Source organism: Podarcis vaucheri (genome assembly GCF_965113315.1).
Source record: "Podarcis vaucheri genome assembly, chromosome: 6".
Classification (NCBI taxonomy): domain Eukaryota; kingdom Metazoa; phylum Chordata; class Lepidosauria; order Squamata; family Lacertidae; genus Podarcis; species Podarcis vaucheri.
The window spans coordinates 96972908-96986913 of NC_138764.1; the positions used below are offsets into that span (position 1 = coordinate 96972908).

A 14006-nucleotide genomic window follows, 5' to 3' on the forward strand; every position below is an offset into this window, starting at 1 on the left:
ATGTTTTTGTTTTTGTTTGTTTTTGAAAATGTTCAGCCGTATATAAATGAACTCAATATAAAATAGGATAAAAAGCAATACAGAGTTTTCCTGGATGATACTTTAACTGTATTGTGGTTCTGGTGGGGCAGCTACTGGGTTGTGATTGGCACTGAGCAAAAGAAAAAGTGGTATCAGAGCTCAGGAAAAACCATTCCAAAGCAGCACTTAACAAAGTGAAAAGCACGGAGGAAACTTCCTGTTTTGTTTATACACTGATGAAAACCAGTAAAAAATTATTACAAAAAAAGTGAAAAGCAAATTGGTCTGCCAAGTGAAGTTTGCGGATGAGCTCTGCATAAAAATCCATTAATTTTAGAAATTTTTCGTTTCCACACTATTCACGTTTATTTACTTTTTTGTTTTTAATCAAGCAGTGCTGATGCTGCCTGGGGCTTCGGGTTCTGAGGATGAGCTACATTCACATCAAGAGTTCATGTTTGTGTGACACAGAAAGCTGTACAGCAGGTGGAATAGGCGGAGCTACCTTCACACTGTGGGAAACCGTAAGCCCCAGGAATGCAGGTATCACAGCGCAGCCCCATGACTCTCTGCCGACAACTGCACTGCCCCGTCTCCTGATCACAGGTGCCATAGAGAGAGCCTTCTGGGGAACAGTGGCAAGCTGGGGAGGATGCAAAAAAGAAAAGAAAAAAAAAAGACAGGCCAGAAAGCGTTAGGACAGACAGTAAGACTTTTAAAGTAAGGACCCATGTAAACCAAAGTTGGCGGCACCATCATAAATACCACAAAAACGGGAGAGAAAACAACTGTTTTTTCTTAAGAACTTCCATTTTTTATTTAGGTGCCTGCAGTGCTCCCCCCAGAAGGTACTCAAGGGAATGCAGTACCGGCACCTCCTGTTGTTGTTATTGTTGTTGTTGTTGTTAATAATAATAATAATAATAATAATAATAATAATAATAATAATATTTATACCCCGCCCTCTCTGGCCAGAGCCAGGCTCAGGGCGGCTAACACCAGTAAAATTACAATAAAAACATAATAGGGAAGGAAAAAAAACAATTTATAATACAGGTTAAAATACAATTTAAAATGCAGCCTCATTTTAAAAGTAGCCCATAGATCAAAACCATAAGGGGAGGGAAACATAAGAGTCAGACTGAGTCCAAACCAAAGGCCAGGCGGAACAGCTTTGTCTTGCCGGCCCTGCGGAAAGATGTCAAGTCCCGCAGGGCCCTTGTCTCTTGTGACAGAGCATTCCACCAAGTCGGGGCCAGTACTGAAAAGGCCCTGGCCCTAGTTGAGAGCAATCTTATTTGCCTGTATGAGAGACAGAGAGGGATGTGTGTAAGTGAAGCAACTAGCCTGCTTCACAAAGGTGTAATTCACATCTAATATTCTGTTCACTTTTGCCTCTAGCCTCGCACACCATTGGCATGTGGCCCTTGGAAGGTTGCATAAAAGGGAACACGGCCCTTGGGATTAGAAAGGTCCCCTCCCTCTTGCCTTGAGTGAATGAAACTCTAAAATGGGCATGCAATTTTTTTAAATTTTTTTTTACATATAACACCTAAAGAGCTTCTTAGGCCAACAAAGACTTTAAACTGGGAAACGCTTAACATAACTGTTGCCACCTAAGAAAAGGAAATGTTTGATTGTTTTATTATAGTACGGCAATTGATGGCCTTTAAGACTTTGCACTGCATCGTGCCTATGTTCCTCTCTCAATACTTGTTTCTATTGCATCATGCATTTTTTAGGTGCTAATAAACGAGGAACAAAATAAATGAATGGCCTTCTTCCACCACGTCCGTGAGATCTAAGCTTCCAGCCTCTTCGAAAACACACTGCCAATATCAGCACTGGAAGCTAATGCCAAGCCAGTTGGCCAGAGATCACGTTTTCCACATTTAGCAGAGGAAGAGAATATAAAAGTGTTAGAAGCTATCAGCTGTGTGACTCAGGGACAGTGCATCCTACAGCAATTCTTTGATAACGAGCAATGAAATCTAACCAAGGAAACCACATGTGCATATTTGTATTGTATGCCATCTTGATGGCAATTAATGCACGGAGAATAGTATCCTAATCCTATGATTTTTCCAACCATTTACCTGTGTAACCTCTCTACTCCTTTTTTCACATCATTTTCAAAGAAGCAAACACAAAAAAACTCACGTAATAAAGCATACATACTCCTGCAACCAAATTATAAAAGGGATTGAAGTCAAAGACCCTTGTGAACTCAAAGAACTGCAGAGTTGGTATAGCAACATGACTCACCTGTACAGGTAGGGTACCCATAAAAGCCTGGGGCACACTGGTTGCATGTGTGGCCTATATAATTTGAGTGGCAATGGCATTGACCAACAGGGCTGCAGTCGTTGTCCAGAGCACCCCGGGGGTCGCAGGAGCAAGCTGTGGGGTGGTGGGGAAAGCACACAAAGAGGTTGCAGAAGTCAATAAGCGAGGGCACCAACATGCTTTTCACACGCTAGGAAAATCTGATTATTTTGTCTGCTTGTAAAATTAATTGTTTCATTCCAAACCAAATGCCACATTCTCTTAACAGGCAGCTGAACTTTCCCTCCTGAGCCAAGCTATGTGTCCTTGTAGAAGGAACCCTTGGCCCTCCAGATGTTGCTGATCCACAGCTCGGTTGGAAGAGAATGAGACTCTTAATCTCAGGGTTGTGAGTTCAAGACCCACGTTGGGGAAAAGATTCCTGCTTTGCAGGGGGTTGGACTAGATGACCCTCATGGTCCCTTCCATGATTCTATTCTATACTCTTAATGCCCAGCAGACCCAGCAAGCAGGATCAAGGACCTGGGATGATGTGAGCTGTCATTCAACAAGACCTGGAGGGGTGAAGGTTCCTCACACTGTTCTAGAACAAGCAGGTTCCAATAGCCACGTCCATACACACAGCTGACTAGCATTGATGAGCCTTTGTACCTATTAGGTGGCAGGGCCATGTGATAGCTGGCATTGTCACATAAATACTTTTAGGGGGCTTTAATGTGTCTGGATACCTTCTCCCCCATTTTAAATTACAGGCAATATGCAGGTACAAATTCCCTAAATACTGCTTGGGAACATTCCTGTTTCTGAAGAGAACACTGATACTACTGAATCAGAAAGGATGCCAAGGTATAGATAATCTGAAAAGAACAGGAGTCAGAAAGACAAAAGGGAAGAATCACAAGGAAAAGAGGGCAGATCTTAAGCTGGAAAATACAAGGGAGAGCTGTGTTCTGCTCCGAACAAAGGCAGGAAGTGAACTGAGACGTCAACAGGAAGGGAAAGCCTAAAGTGTCCTTTGAAGTCACAGTTCTCTGCCTTCGAGCAATAGAGGAAACTAGCTCCACTTGGAGGTATCTAATGCACGTGAGGGGGAGGGGAAATACCCCAGGTTTTAGCAGATGCATTGCACCCATTTCCGAGATTTTCTTCACAACAACAGTGGCAGATAACACCCTTTCCCTTAGGTCTTGATTTGATAGAAGAGAGACTTCTTTCTTTTGTCAAAATAAAAAAAATCCTTCCAGTAGCACCTTAAAGACCAACTCAGTTAGTTCTTGGTATGAGCCTTTGTGTGCATGCACACTTCTTTCTTTCGTGTCAATTAATTACAGACTCTGCCTCTTCCCTGCTAGCCGTTTCACAACCTGGCATACCTTGGCAGTGAGGGTATGAGTGATAGCCAACGCTACACTGGTCACAGTGAGGCCCGACATATTCAGGCCTGCAGAAGCACCTTCCAGAGGCATCGCAGCCTTCTGGCAATGTCCCAACAGCACTGCAGCCACAAACTGCAACGAAAATAATATCCAGGGTTCAGAACTTTGGGGTCTCAAATAGAGGACTTGGGCATCACTGCAAAGGTTAAGTATGGGCCAAGCAGGCTAACAGGATAGGTGTTTGGGAGCACACAAGGGACAGAACAATGCCAGGTCTAATGAAATCGGGATCTGCACCCACCAACCCATACTCAAGAATCTATGCTGCCTTTAAAAAATAAACACAAATTTTGTACTAAGGAAATGAAAATCCTGTCGTCCTATTGGCATTAGACAATGAAAAATATTTTCATATAATTACTTGGCTTAGCAGAATTTGTTCTGCTTCCAGTTTTGTGTTTTTCAAATAATGTTCAGCTTTTTGACTAATACTGGTATAGTGGCAGAGCAAGGGGGAAGGAACAAAGCCAAACAGGATTCCAGTGGAACAATGAGGAAGGGTGCAAGTACAGCCACTGAGCTTTAGAGAGACTTCACTGTACACTGCCTACACATACCGAAATGCCCCTGTGCAACCAACAGGAACTCGTGAGAACTGAGAAAGATGCAGGCGTTTGCAGAGCATACACTTGCTAAAGCCCACAGTGATTAATTCTGCTGTGTCTGAAAACTCACGCTGGCACAGTGGGTAGTTGAAGTAGCCAGGGGCACACTGATCGCACGTGTAGCCTTCAAATCCAGCTCGACAAAGACACTGGCCAGTCTCACTGTCACATGTGCCATCATAGTAACCAGGGCCAGAGCACTGGCATGCTGTGGGAGCAAAAGACAAACAAACGGTTATTTGGGTGCACTTCGCTGTAAAACAGCAATTAACAGACATATTTGGAGGTCTTTAAGCAGAGGCTTGACAACCATATGTCAGGAGTGCTCTGATGGTGTTTCCTGCTTGGCAGGGGGTTGGACTCGATGGCCCTTGTGGTCTCTTCCAACTCTATGATTCTATGATTCTATATCTGTTTCAAAGTTTCTATTCACATCCATAGGGACAAAACTGAGATTTCATGTCTGGTACTCAAAATGAATTCTGGGGTACCAAGCTCTTCAAATTCTAAAACGTGGAATGTATCCCGTGTTAGTTGCCCATTGAAATAAATAGGCTTAAGTATCTTGTCCATTTATTTTAAAGGACCTGCTCTGAGTAGGACTTAGCTGGATACTGCCCACAATGTCTTTTGGATAATGCTCTGATTGGTAGACCCTGGGGTTCTAGTGAAAAATGAAGTAGATCTCAGACAGGGGGGGCAACTTGAATAAAATATTGTGAGGGCCCAGGTAAGCCCCGGCCCATATAATCAATCACATGCTGTGGCACACACACACCATTTGGATGGGAATGCCCATCAACTGGGGGGGGGGCAGTCGTCCGGCTCCCTCAAATATTACATTGTGGAGGCTGAAGCCCCCAAGAGTTGGCTCCTATGTTCTCAGAAGCCTGCCCATCCCACCTTTAGACTATACATTCCTTGGAGACAAAGGGTTGTAGCTTTGGCTTATGAAAGTGGTGGCCAAACTCAGCCCTCCAGATGTTTTGGGACTACAATTCTCATCATCCCTGATCACTGGTTCTGTTAGCTCGGGATGATGGGAGTTGTGGTCCCAAAACAGCTGGAGGGACGAGTTTAGCCACCACTGGCTTATGAAAAGCTCTTCAAACTGAAAGCTCTGTTGCAACCACAGCACCACAACGACAAAAGCAAGCCTACCCTCTCAACTCTCAAAACCAGGAGGGCTGCCTATGAGTTCAGCAGAACCCATTGGTTTCGTTTACTCACGTTGGCAACCTGGTCCATAGTACCCAGGCACACACTGGTCACATTGAGTCCCTTGGAAGTTGGGTTTGCACAAACACAACCCCGTTTGAGCATCTTTCCGGCAGGCGTTCCCTCTTGTCCCGGCAACATTGCAGTCGCAGTCTGGAAAGTGGCGAGAGGGAAGAAAACAGGATTAAGCTAAATGTGTGCATGGTACACCAGGACTCCCAATTGCCAACAAGTTACTGCTGCAGTGATCTTAAGGGACCAACCATAGTAAAAGGAGGCATAGTAATTTCTTAAAAGTAGGGAGGGGACAGGAAGACGAGCTTACTTATTATCTGCCCAGCTGGGAGGACTTGCTCTCCAGTGTCATTGTATGAGTAAACTGGTTCAGCTAAATGAAGGGAAAGACAATGGAAATGTTAGTTCCATGCTCAAGAAAAGTAACAAATTCATCACTATGCATTAGTCTAAAATAAATCCAGTCCTCTGTAAATAAGCCCTTCTAGGTTCCAAAATATTAAATTATGCGCTCTATAACTCTCTAAGTCACACACACCACCAGCAATCCCATGAATAGGTTTAGCAAGACAGTGTAAGAAGTGGATTTTTGGAAGCCAGAGGCCAAGGCTGCTGTGTAGTAATCCAAAAAAGAGAGCCTGAAACAGGCTCCATCACAAACATTGCAAGGACCAGAATGTTGGGCTCTGGAAACTCACAGCGCTTAGCTTGTGCTGAAAGGCCTCATGGGCTGTGAAAGCAATACGTACGATAACAGTGCGGGAACTCCACGTAGCCATCTGCACATGAGTCGCAATGCTCCCCTGTGTAATTCGGCTTGCAGTAACAGCGGCCAGTGAGGTCCTCACAGGTGCCATCTGTGAAGTCTGAGTCGCAATTGCAACCTGGAAGGGGAGAAATTACAATGAACTCCCTCTGCCAGTTCAAACCAGAAGCAGGAAGTAAACATTGGTCCACGGTATGGTTAGCAGGGCTGCTCATCAAAGGGAGACCCACATTTACTATGGGCTAAGGTGAAGAAGAAGAAGAAGAAAGCGGAGGAAGCAGAAGAAATTATTATTTATACCTCATCCATCTGGTGTATGATATCCTGACCCTTCCTAAACCACAAAGATTTCTTGCCCGTTCTCCTGCATTGCCTAAAACATACTCTGGTCAAACCACAATATCAGCAGATGCGTCTCAATACAGCTTCTGAAAAATCCTAATCCCATCACCACCACTATTTGGCATGAAATAATCAACCCCAGCAATTAAGAATACAATCCAGAAACTATGGGCAAGGTAAGAACATAAGAAGAGCTTGTTACCTTGGCACTGTGTAACCGAAGCTTAAGACATGGAGATTTAGAGAACGGCTTCAGAGCACACAAGACGTAGCAAAAAGTCAGTTTTCCCCTCCCTCAACAGCATTTTCTCTCTCTCAACAGCAGTTTATGGGGTTCTGCTCTGCAGAGCCCCCAGCATTTGGGGGGGATTGGCAAAGGTACTCGTGAACACAACACTGCACATGTCACTTTTGGATACTGGACTATATCTATGATGTACATGAGGAAGCATACTCACGATAGCAAATGTATGGTGAATCTATTTGATGGTCTGGGGATTTATAGTATCCTGGGCTGCACCTCTCGCAATTGACACCCGCTGTGTGATGCTGAAAAATAATAAGTCCAGGCTTTTCAGTGATGATGATGAATTAAATTTGTGTGCCGCCCTTCATCCAAAGATCACAGGGTGGTTCACAAAATAAAAATGCAAAACAAGAACAAAAAACACATAATACTGTAAAGCAAAAACGAACGAATAACTCCTCTCCCACAAACACATTTAAAAGATCACAGAATGTTAAGCAGCCCAAGCCCTAACTGAAGACAAATGTTTTTGCCTTCAGCTGCATATATACTAAAAATTGGAATGATGCAGAGAAGATTAGCACCTAAAGGTATGTAATGAAGGAGCAGTGGCGTAGCGTGGGTTGTCAGCACCTGGGGCAAGGCAAGTAATTTGCGCCCCCTAACCCGTGGATTTGCGCCCCCTAACCCTAACCCCCAGATGTTGCGCCCGGTGCGGCCGGCCCCCCCTGCACCCCCACGCTACGCCACTGTGAAGGAGCCAAGTGAACCTCCCAAGGGAAAGCACTGCACAAATGGGGAGCCACCACAGAAAAGGCCCGTTCTCATGTTGCCACCCTCCAGATCTCTCGTGGAAGAGGTCACAAAGAATGGCCTTAGATGCTGATTGCAGGGTCTGGGGCAGTTCATATAAGGTAAAAAGGTAAAGGTAAAGGGACCCCTGACCGTTAGGTCCAGTCACGGATGACTCAGGGGTTGCGGCGCTCATCTTGCTTTACTGGCCAAGGGAGCCGAAGTACAGCTTCCGGGTCATATGGCCAGAATGACTAAGCTGCTTCTGGCGAACCAGAGCAGCGCACAGAAACACCATTTACCTTTCCGCCGGAGCAGTACCTATTTATCTACTTGCACTTTGATGTGCACTTTTGAACTGCTGGGTTCGCAGGAGCAGGGACCGAGCAACGGGAGCTCACCCCATTGTGGGGATTCGAACCGCCGACCTTCTGATCGGCAAGCCCTAGGCTCTGTGGTTTAACCCACAGTGCCATCCGCGTCCTTATGTAAGTATATAGTTATATAAAGTATATAGGTGTATAAGGTATATAAGGTAGCCTATGTTAATATGGGCCTTGCACATTACATGGTCCTCTAGCAGTACATTTGGGAGGTGAGAGTTCACTCACTAATTACATAAGGAGTGAAGCAGCTCTTGATACTTGAGATATGCTATAATCTGCATTGCATGTCAGGATCAATGGGGCATCCCTAAAGGATCGTGCCTCCATAAGAGTCTGCATTATATTCTTTTCAGATCCTTTCCAGTTATTTTCCTCTAGGATATAATCTGATAACGTTAAGAGCTCACATTTCCTCTTAACAGGTCTCAGCTTTCTCATGGCCAGTGCAGTAGTTTCACTGGCAACGCCAACAGCAACCCAAGAGACACAAATGCCCTTTGTTCTGCAGCACTTCCAGCCAAGACTTACCTGGCAGTCAATGCATACACCTCCACCTGAAAGCTGACCATCCCGATTTGTGCTGGCCTTGTGAAGATCCACCTCTGGGTCATAATAGCAATCATAGGCATGGCCGTTGCAATTGCAGGCTGCGATGACAAGAAAAGGTGAGTTAGAACGGAAGCAGCCTCTGATTTACATATTCTTCCTTCTGTAGTAGCAGAATTAACTGCTGGGTTTTGAATGATGCTTTCTGCCCATTCAACCAGATTGCAGAAGTTCCTAGAGCTGGAACAGTTTTGTATCAACCCAGCTACCTCACTGCTTACCAAGCTCCAGATAATGTATAATGAATACCGTATTTTTTGCACCATAACACTCACTTTTTCCCTCCTAGAAAGTAAGGGGAAATGTCTGTGCGTGTTATGGAGGAAATGCCTACGGGTGGCATGCCTACGGATTTTCCTCCTCTAAAAACTACGTGCGTGTTATGGTTGGGTGCGTGTTATAGAGCGAAAAATACGGCAACTTAAATAGCAGGTCAGGGGCCAATACAGGTGGTTTGGGGACCCCATTGTTTACTTTTGTTCCATTGTGAAAAATTCCTCTTCTTCTTCCCACTCTCTGCTTCTTCTTCTTTTGGCCGTGATCGTATAGTGGTTAGTACTCTGCGTTGTGACTGTTTTAATTTAATACTCCATTACAGAATGAATGAATCAGCTGCATCTGCTGGGCGAAGCGCGCACACTGCTAGGCTAGTGAACAAGGGGTTAAGTTTAAACTCATTTTCAGAATCCTCCCCACTGCACTCCAACAAAAGCCAACGAAGCATGAGAGTGTCAGATTTCTGTTCTCTTTGAACCCTGCATGTGAGTGAAACGCAGGCCAACACCGACCGTCAGGTAAATCAAGTGCGTTCATTTCTGGTTCTGCAACTGCCTGTAACGTTAAACAGCTGAATGAACCAGTTCGGGGTTTTTTTATATATAAAAAATTCTACTAGGAGCTGTACCTGTGCTTACATCACTTGCCAAATCCCCTCGTTCCATTCCCCCTAGAGCAGCGTTTCTCAACCTGTGGGTCCCCAGATGTTGTTGGACTACAACTCCCATCATCCCTGACCACTGATCATGCTGGCTAGGAATGATGGGAGTTGTAGTCCAACAACACCTGGGGACCCACAGGTTAAGAAACGCTCCCCTAGAGCTTCCCAGTGGCGTATCTGTGTGGAGCCTCTCTGCAGCCTCCCTCTCAGCTGTAGGTGGGCAGACGCAAGCCCCACACTGCTTGAAAAAGCAGGGCTGAGCTTGCAGGCAGTCCGCCCGCCTCAGGAGAGAAGCGTGGCTCAGGCACACTGCAGGCCCCGCGGTGTGACACCCAGTGCCCCCCGCCTCACGTAGTTACGCCTCTGGATTAGGCAGATTCATGGAGGAGAGGGCTGTCGAAGGCTACTGGCCATAAAGGCTGGTTGGAAGTAGCAACGCTTCTGGTTTCTGGAAATCACTCGAGGGGAGAGTGCTCCTGCAGTGGGGGAGGAAGGAGCGTGCAGGAGTTATTTTTTCAAAAACACATATTTTTGCCATTTCGTCACCCCTCCCTCAGTGATGACACCCGGGGCGACCCGCACCCCCCTTCCTACACCACTGGAGCTTCCCTTTCCTACCCCATGCAACTACTAAGCTTGTTTTGCACCTGACCAAACCCATTTCTGAATCCACTCTCCTGTTCTTCAGTCCTGCTTTGCACCTCTTTTCACCTTCGCTCCATTTCCACGCTGCTCCCCCTTTTTGTGCAATCCCCCACCTTGCACAGAAACCGCCCCCGTGGTAACCTCCTGCATCATCTTCCGCCCGCACACAGCAGCTCCTGAGCTCCCTTTTTCACTTTCCACCCAACTATGAAGCCACCATCCCCTCCTGTTCTTCAGACCCTTTCATGGCCCTGCTTCCATCTTCAACCCCCCTCCTATGCCTTCTACTCCCTCCTTTTCTACAACACCGTTTGCTCCCCTTCCCCCTCTTGCTTACTCTTCTTAACTCTCCCTTGCACACAGACCAACCTTCCATTTCCACGCCGCTGCCTCTCTCCTATTCTGCAACGCACTTTGGCAGCACATCCCATGCTGATATATGCTACTGCATCTTGAAGATGAACTGGATCTCAAGTGCAAGCTTACCAGTTAGCTTGTTCAGTTAGAGGTCAAGTTCAGTTGATGGATACTGCATTAACTGTCTCCTTGTTAATACATATCTCATCCAAAATACTACATTGAATCTAGAGCTTCGTGTTGAAGACAGCACATGATACTAGGAGTGGAATACATGATTGTGGGAAAGTACTATGGAATATTTGAGGGCTCCACATCCTTTATCTCTCTCACATGAGGGAAAAGTTTGAAACAGACTCTCCCCCACCCTTCAGCATTCCTTCCTTCCTGTTGTAGTTAAACAACAGCAGAAGTTTGAATAAAGAAGTGGTAGTGAGAGAGGGGAAAATGGCAATTTAAAACAAGCAGCTTCTTCATTCTTGCTGTACTCAACCTTTCCCCCTCACATATTCCACTGAATGAAGGTTATTTACTCCAATCTCTGCTGTTTAAAACCACTACTTTCCTCTCAGCTCTCTCCATCTCTTCTTTACTCAAAACTTCTAAATCACCCACTGGTGTTGTGCAAGCTGCCTTCTCTTCCGCTCCCCTAGGCCACCCTGACTTCATGCAAATCCAGCATTGTGATGAGGAAATACAAATCCTCCCATGGAGGCTGCCTGATGACAGTCTTACATTTCTATGTATATAGGAAGATAAAACTTACATTCACATTCATTGGCGCTGTCGGTTGTGGCTGGTTTCCATGGCATCTGGTTGAAGCCTGGGCAGCATCGATCACATGACGCTCCACAGGTGTTGTGCTGACAGTCACACTGTAACCTGGCAAGTGAAGACAGAGCATGCTTATTACTCTTGGAGTAGGTTAGTGAATGGCCCCAAACATGCCAATTTTTTATTATAAGAATGAACCTAAGCAGTATCGTTGGCCTTGCATCTTTACTTTGCAAGTGGCATCACAGAAATTAAATATTTTGAACAGTAATCACAGATTCTCCATGCAATACTGCATGTCAGAGAATGCTGTTTACAAGTATTACTACAGAACAGAGCCCCCAGTGGATGTGTGAGGCTATTTATTTAATGCATCTCACAATGCACCGGTAAGTTCTGATGTGGTGCACACTGCCAATGAGTGGGAAGGGGCAGGATCCAAATATTCTGCCACAAAATTCTATGAAAAAGCAAAATGCATTGGGCTCCTATCTGACAACTATGAGGAAGAATGCCATAAAGGAAATACAACTATTACTAGGATCTCTGTGTAATTCATTTTTTACCAGTAAAATTTTTAAGAGCACTTTTATACAGTCATTTGCGTGCTACTAATGAATGGTATTGGGACTGTGTTCCTCCTCTCTTACTGCCTCTTCTCAAAAACTTCCACTTCACTTATTAAAAAAATAACAACAACAACCCTATTGTATCACTGCACTTCAGTTTAACAGCATTGGAATGTTAATACCAAGAATATCCCCTGGACAAGGACAAATGAGTGGCAGCTGCCCAGAGGGTAGGTGGGAGCAGTGGTTGGAGCAGTACATTGCTGCACAAATGCCATTCATTTCAATGGGAAACCTGCAGGAGAAATTCCTGGCGGATTACGCCTTCCCTGTGATTTTGTTAGCTGAGGTTTGCTCTGACTAAACAGGCAGTTCTAGAGGCGCCAGGCAAGACTTAGAATCTTGTCCTGACTGGGCCATGGTGCCGATTTATTAGGTAAGGTGACATCATGCCATAAACTTGCACTCCACTGTGCCATTATACCCACCCAACAAAAATGTGCTCTGTTGTGTCAGGCTGATGGATAATACAGTTCTGCTCCAGCTTTTATCTGCACAATTACTCATTTCCCCCTCCAGGCATGCCTCACCCTCCTATGGCACACGCCCGTACAGTTCGCTCATTCAAAACTCAGGGCTTAAAAATAGATGCATTTTATAAAAGCTGTAAGAAATAGACAGGGAGCTGTGGTAGACAGCCCATTTCAGGTACACACCCATGTATTTCCATTGAGTCCCTGGGTTTGCATGCAGAGCCAATAGTCAGACAGTAGGGGTAAGAGCAGAAGATGGTCCTCCAACCACCATATGTAGCAGCTGACGATGGGTTGTACTCAACAAGGCTACAGTTCCATCAGCCCAAGGGATTTCACAACAGAATGCTCTCCCCTCCTTTCACATGCCCCCTAAATCTGTTCTGGGGGTTCCCTCACCCCCCTGAAGCACAATTGGTGACAGCACACGAGTAGATAGAGGAAACTAATCCTGGTGCAAGTGGGACTATTAAATTGATAACCACCCAACATCAACTTCGTGGCACTCGCACCAGCCATGGAGGAAGGTAATCTGTATCAGCTTTTAAGTTTCCACCATGACTGAACAAATGCTACAGTAATTAGTAAAGATTCTGTATCCTGTATATTTCTCTCTGGTTATCAGAATACTGAATCATTGGTATTCTGATTGGCCATGCTCAGACATCACACTAAACCACAGTTTACAGTGACAAGAACTGACATCAGAGCGAGAGGCGAAGGGGAGGCTCCCAGATTCTGCAGGCGAAGGACCCAGCACCAGGGGGAGAAGCAGCTCGGTAGAGGAGGAAGGAAATCAGCGCAACACCAGGGATAAAGGGGGACAAATGGGGGAAGCGGAGGGAGAGCTCCGGGATTCTTCTCTAGACATCAGTGAGGAGAGCACAGGTCATCCACTACCCACGCCCTCCCTGCGCAGAAGACTCCCGCGCAGTGAGAGGAGGAGGTGACTGGGAGTCAGACAGCCTAATTAAGCTTCAGAGTGGCTGGGGCAAACCAGTCAGATGGGTGGGGTGCAAGTAATAAAACTGTTGTTATTGTTAGACTCTCATGCTACACCCTCGTCCTCTGGTGCAACCATGGGGAGACGCTTTAGCTTCCGATTTCTGATTTATCAAGTCTTGTCGTGTTGTCTAAACTCACAAGACATTTTGAAGCACACCATACTAAACAATAACAGGGGTTTCTTGTTCAGATGACACAATAAACTGTGGCTAATGAAAACTGGGATCCGTGATCACTGCAGAGGGTGACAGATGCCAGCTTCTTGGGAGAAAAGCGATGACAAACCTAGGCAGCATCTTAAAAAGCAGAGACATCACCTTGCCATCCATATAGTTAAAGCTATGGTTTTCCCAGTAGTGATGTATGGAAGTGAGAGCTGGACCATAAAGAAGGCTGATCACCAAAGAATTGGTGTTTTTGAATTATGGTGCTGGAGGAGACTCTTGAGAGTCCCATGGACTGCAAG

The 14006-nt window shown here is 45.6% G+C and overlaps 1 protein-coding gene across 3 annotated transcripts in view; it reads right to left on the minus strand.

Annotated features, from left to right (window-relative positions):
- The window catches only part of LAMA5 (laminin subunit alpha 5), a 223032-nt gene that overhangs the window by 91464 nt on the left and 117562 nt on the right, over positions 1-14006 (minus strand). For all 3 annotated transcript variants that reach the window (XM_082225741.1, XM_082225740.1, XM_082225739.1), the window contains exons 7-16: positions 11426-11541; positions 8643-8761; positions 7148-7238; positions 6331-6465; positions 5892-5954; positions 5579-5719; positions 4419-4556; positions 3681-3815; positions 2287-2421; positions 527-664 (exon numbers count right to left, since the gene is read on the minus strand). In XM_082225741.1, the coding sequence (XP_082081867.1) occupies positions 527-664; positions 2287-2421; positions 3681-3815; positions 4419-4556; positions 5579-5719; positions 5892-5954; positions 6331-6465; positions 7148-7238; positions 8643-8761; positions 11426-11541 (1211 nt within the window). The remainder of the gene's footprint in view (positions 1-526; positions 665-2286; positions 2422-3680; positions 3816-4418; positions 4557-5578; positions 5720-5891; positions 5955-6330; positions 6466-7147; positions 7239-8642; positions 8762-11425; positions 11542-14006) is intronic.